This window comes from Artemia franciscana, chromosome 3 (assembly GCF_032884065.1).
Source record: "Artemia franciscana chromosome 3, ASM3288406v1, whole genome shotgun sequence".
NCBI classification, from domain to species: domain Eukaryota; kingdom Metazoa; phylum Arthropoda; class Branchiopoda; order Anostraca; family Artemiidae; genus Artemia; species Artemia franciscana.
Genome location: NC_088865.1, coordinates 16,807,200 through 16,813,199, shown reverse-complemented (window position 1 = coordinate 16,813,199; position 6,000 = coordinate 16,807,200). Strand labels below are relative to the sequence as shown.

General features: G+C 32.1%; 1 protein-coding gene across 1 annotated transcript in view; it reads right to left on the bottom strand.

Moving 5' to 3' along the window:
- Positions 1 to 229: 229 nt before the first annotated feature.
- Positions 230 to 6,000, bottom strand: part of LOC136024948 (ubiquitin-like protein 3) — a 52,979-nt gene continuing 47,208 nt past the window's right edge. Inside the window, exon 5 of the mRNA XM_065700541.1 lies at positions 230 to 2,907. Coding sequence (XP_065556613.1) covers positions 2,840 to 2,907 — 68 coding nt within the window. The 3' untranslated portion in view covers positions 230 to 2,839. The remainder of the gene's footprint in view (positions 2,908 to 6,000) is intronic.

The window sequence follows — 6,000 nt, the reverse complement described above, 5'->3', positions numbered from 1 at the left end:
TTAAATTACTCTTAGACTATACACAGACAACTTAGTTTATTTAACAATTTAATTCCCGGTAAGGCCAACCAAGGAACAGTTCAAGAGGAGATTAGTTGCTCCCCTCCTACCCCATAAGACAAAACTCCATAATTTGAATAGTATTTTGGAATCAAAATACTTTTTTTTAGCTTTTTCGGAACGAAAATTGTTGAGGAAAAATAAAAAATAGGAGAAAAGACAGAAGAAATGGTGGAGGACGAATCTTTAGTAAAAACAAAGGAAACACAAGACAAAAAATACTGATAACAAAATTAAATAACGTAAAATAAAAGAAAAAAAAGAAAAATCCAAAAAACTATACTAAATGAACATCCTAAAATACTTCCAGATCTCTAGGTACTTTATCACTATCAAAACACACACAATGAATTTTAAATATTAAACACAACACTAATTTGGTGACACAATCATAAAGTTCTTCTCAAAACTAAAGACATCAACAACCAAGTCAATAAGGAAATAATATCTCAGTACGTATTAACTAAAACCTTCTTTTATTCACTTTATTCACTCTATATACATACCCGAGGGAATGATAGCTTTAAACACAAAGCGTGTTCCATAGTGCAGCTAACTTCATTCAAGTACAACAATAAGCAGTGCTTATCAGATATGAAAAACTATTGCAAGGGCAATAGGAAATTGCCGCATGTAATGGGATAAAGGGATTTTCAATTTCAGTAATGAATGATTTGAGACCCAAAAATTAAAAGTGAAAAATTAAAAAACATAAACAGAAATTGCATGAATTAACGTCTATGGGACCCAACTCTAAAATTTGTGTGCATATTTTCTTGAAAAGGTCCGCGGTATTAACCCAATCAGAGGCAGTTTAAGGGGGGACAGAGGAGGAACTTGCCCAAGGCACAGAAATTTTAGGGACGCAAAATTTCATATAAATGATCTAACAGTTATGACCAGTTTGTAATTTTTGAAATTTTATTTTTATTGAAATAAAGTTTAGGGTACAGTTGGCAAAATTTTGTTAATGAATGGAAATTTTTATCAAAACTCGGCCAGATTTTTTGGGGGGCAGGGGGAGGGGGGGGTTTTGGGTAATCAAAATTTTAGCCAGGGCGCAAGATAGGCAAGAGCCCCGGTGTTTAATTGATAATAGCTTCTCCATTCTAAGCTTATGCAAACAGAACACCGTATCACAATTTGCACACGATAATTACAAACGACAAACTTGATAGTTACCAAATACCATGGTTAAGAATTGTTTATTTACGTTTATGTTGTTGTATTTGCACTTGTTTATATATTTCTTCTTTTTTTTTATTATAATCCTTGAAATACGAGGGTATTCATATTGCGTAATTATAAATTTGCGGTAAAGAAACACTGTGAACGTTTCATGTTTTAAAGCACAAACATGGTATGGGCAAAATGATGAATCGGTCATTATTAATAATGTCACAATGACTATTAAAATCAGGCAATTAAAAAAGTGCTTGTTTTAAGCCATGTATGTGTATCTTAGTGCACAACAAACAAATAATATTTTTCAGAACTGTGGTTTATATCACACTCTTGGAATATTTTGGGCAATTTTTTTTCTTTTGTATTTCCCAGATAATCTGAGAAATTAGCCCACCAAGATATATCATAGCAAATTATGATCCCTATTCATGCAATTTGCATCAAAAAGAAATTGTCATGTTAAAAAAAAAAAAAAAAAAAAAATCAACAGCGTTGCCATAAACGATAATCGAAAAAAAGTTCATTTGACAGTAATTTTATTTCAAACATTTCAGTTAAAACTAGCGATGTAGCAGTTTTGATTTTTTAAAACCCAAAATAAATTAATAGTTTTGTTTCGTTTGCACTTATGGACTGAAGGGCCTTGAAACGTGATCAACACTGCCGGTTAATTGCCCTGTCCTTTACTTTTTCTTCCCTTTTAAGCACATATTTTATTTGAGAAGGGTTTATTGTTTGCAGAAAGTAATTCATCAGTTATCTGTAGACATACTAGAAAATATTCCTAAAAAAGAAGAAAAGATTCGAACCATTAAAAAACAGAGTTTGACTGGAATAATTAGCCAGGTCATTGAAATGGTGAAATCTAAAAAATATTTTTATACTTCCAATTAAAATTACGACGAAATTCGGCTTAGTTACAACTTGAACTAGCCTACAACTGTCTTGCAACTTTTGGAATGCAAAGTATTTTATAATTATATTCTCAACAAAACAGAGAAAATCAAGACAGTTGATTTGCAAATTCGCAACATTATCTATCGCGACCACTCCTACCCCAACCCCATAAAATGCACATTTCAAACAATGATTGGTAGAATAAAACGCATTTAACTAAGTTAACCCAATTTATGGACATCAAAAGAATACAAAAACTAGTCTCTTGAATATTTTTTCTATTTGATGCTGATTATTCTCAAAAGGTCAAGGGACAATCTTAAGAAGTTTTCGAAGAAAAAATCTGAAAGTATTTTCATAAACAATATAGAAAATTAGGAGACAAAACAATGGTAAATACTGTCAAACTACAACTGGTAACAAAGAATATACTAAGTGGGAAAAGGATAAATAATCAGTAGCAATTATATGGAACAAAACCCAAACTATAAACACTGGTGATGTTGACATTACACCGCTATATCTTATAAAATCTGTTCCAGTTAATAACCACATAAAACACACACAAAATAATATTCCAGGGGATAAAATATATAACACAACATCTTTTACGATCAGCACCGTAGAAGTGATTAATATACATATGTATTCATCGAGGATAACTGCCTAAGTAAATGCTAGTTGAACGAATAGCTTTTCACATTATGGTGCACGCTGAACATTGGCAACATCGAGTATCGCGTCCTTTGTTTTTTAGCTCCTGATCTGAAAATAAATAGACCAGCAATTAAACAGCTATAACCTGCAAATTATAAATTTCATTAACAGCAAATTATAAATTTCACCAAAAGTCCCAAATGCATCGACTACCTCTTTTTCTAAACCTTTTTTTTATTGCCTGCCTTTGAGTCATTTGTATCTCGTCTTCCATTTGTATCGAGTCTTTCTTTGTGAACTTTACGGGCTGAAATTTGAGTCCATGCCATTTTGTTTTTGATATAGCTTTTTTTTTTGCTTATGAGAATTCGAATTCGGCTACAATTTTTTTTTTTTGCAAAAAGAACAATATCGAATACCAATACGGCTCATTCATAATGAGGTTTTACAAATACCGGGAATTATCTAGCGCTAACTTGAGTCAATCAGAATTTTTCAGCTAATCAGCTTATTCAAATAACAAACAAAATTAGAAATCTCAATGAAGAACGAGCAAATGGGACTACGGCAAGTAGAAATAGAAAATAAAACTAAAGATGATATGGATATTTCGCCTGTATGAAAACGAGGTGTCTTCAACGCTGATGAAACAAAGATAAAAACTAAAATACACTTCCCCCCAAAAAAATAAAAATCAAAACCAACGAATAAAAACAACCAATATTAATATCCACGATTGTCGCAACTGATCGAAATAGATCACAGAAGCTAATCGAGTTACTCTGATGAAAACACCAAAGCAACTATAAAAAAGAACACCAAAATGAAACCTCATTGTGAATAGGGCTTAGTACCATCGAAGAGTTTAGAGCAATTTCTAGAGATTTTTCTGTAAATTAATCCTTTTATTCTTTGACTTCTCTCTCTTTGACTTTTCTCTTTACATCTCTCTCTTTGACTTTTGTTATCCGAATTCTAAAACAATATCTTATTCAAAACAGTAGTTTCCTAACGGAGGTACAGACAGCTCTAGTCCTATTAACGATTTAAGAGAATTTTTATATGAATTAATCTTTTTATTCAGTTTTTTTTTCTGTCTTTTCAATTTTCTTTACATAAAAGTACAAGGTCGATTTTTTCAACGTACAATACACCAGTGACATCTACACGAGTTTCTTGCCTTACAATACTTTATTGTAAGTAGGCATAAAGTATACATGTAAGTCATTTATCCCCATGGGTAATATTAAACATATAATGATTCAAAAGCAATATTACTAAGATGACAAATAGTCATAGTCAAACATTGTTAAACTATTATGTCTTGGTAGGCTTTTTACAATATACGTGAACAATATTTGATCCGCGAGCCATATTCATGAAATCTTAAATAAAAAATAAGACGGTCTCTTAACTGGTACTTTTCAGACAACCGCCAAAAAAGGTAAAACATACGAGAATTCCAGACATGAAAACCGACATACATTATGATGTTTAAAGTAAAGCTAGGGAAGTCCCACCCCCAGCCACGACCCCGTACTTATACGTTTAAACGTGGAAGTCCTAGGTCAGAGAAGAATACCGACCCCAGTATCCTACTTCTTACTTTCAGAAGAACGCTTTTTATTATTTTTTTATTTATAAAGATAGATAGTGTCTGCTATTCATTTTTGAATAAACTGTAAAGACAGTAATATATATGTTATATACAATGTCTGAATTTTATTCACAAAAACAGTTAACAATAAATATGCAACAAGTCACAGATTCATGGGAGTAAGCTAGTACGAAGCGCCTATGGCAACATGACAATATTAATGTAAAATATAAAAATAAACGTAGCATTCAATGATAATTTTTAAGTATATAAAATCAGATGTGTTTGTGTATACGCTGAAAAATAAAGTAAATTAATCCAGCGATAAAAGTGAATATTTATGCTGGACAATTTTGGAGCTATAAGAACGAGCATGGGCTATATAAATTCGAATCTGGGGAAGGTAAACAGGAAGGGTGTGCGAAAGCACAGGATGGTTGGCCCCCAACCCCCCATTACACTTCCTGGCTGAAGGGCCAAGAAACGGAGATCAGAAACGCCGGTAGGGACTGTAAAGTCTAATGGCGTATTCTTTACCTTTTTTACATAAATAGGATAGATTTGGCAGAATAAAACAACAACAACAACAGACAATCTGTTATTCTATCCAACAGAATTTTGAGCAATTTTCCAAAAAAAAAAAAAAACCTCCAGATACGACTAGCACAATTTGTTGATATTAACAAGTTTTTACTAGACACAAGGAAGTGTACATTACGGCCAGTGCCTTGGTGTTATGTTTGAACAACACGAAAAATCGAACCCCCGCCAATATTCTTTTTAATACAGGACGGGTTCTTTTATACTCGTTTACAAAAAAAAAAAACATTCTATATAACAAGGATAGGCTGATTACAAGATTAAGACAATTTGATAAATAGAGTTTGAACTCTTATGAACAAAATTGTTGAACAAATGACAAGTTCTAAAACTCTTCAAAATCTTAACCGTACGGCTAGGATGATAAGTTTTGTTCATGTTGTCATGTTTTTACTACACCCCATGTTTGATGTTATGTTTATGATTAGTTATTATCAAAACCAAAACTTGGTACTTTATTATTATTAGTTATTGAAAACCCATCTTTGTATAAATAAAATCATAAATAATAATTAAATAATATAATATAAAGAAAATGACGGAGAGCTACAAAAAAAAAATCACTAGTTGCAGGAAAAGATATAGATGAAAATGAAGAAGTTTGTGATACCTTGGATGTGAATGAAGATTTGTTTAGTGAGGAAGAATTAGCGACAGTACTAAAAGGATTAAAAAATAATAAGGCCCCAGGTGCTGATAGTATGATTAATGAGTTTCTTAAATATGGTGGCTCTGAGGTTAGGAATAAGCTACTGACGATTATGAACATGATTTTTGAAAAAGGGGAAGTACCCAATGATTTTAGGAAAACCTTAATTAAACCACTGTATAAGAAAGGTGACAAGAGTGAGTGTCGTAATTATCGAGGCATTAGTCTGGTCTCTGTAGGTAGCAAATTACTGAGTAATGTGATACTTTTTAGACTGAGACATGCTGTAGACAAAGTTTTAAGGGAAGGACAATGCGGTTTTAGAAAAGATAGAGGATGTGTCGACCATGTTTTC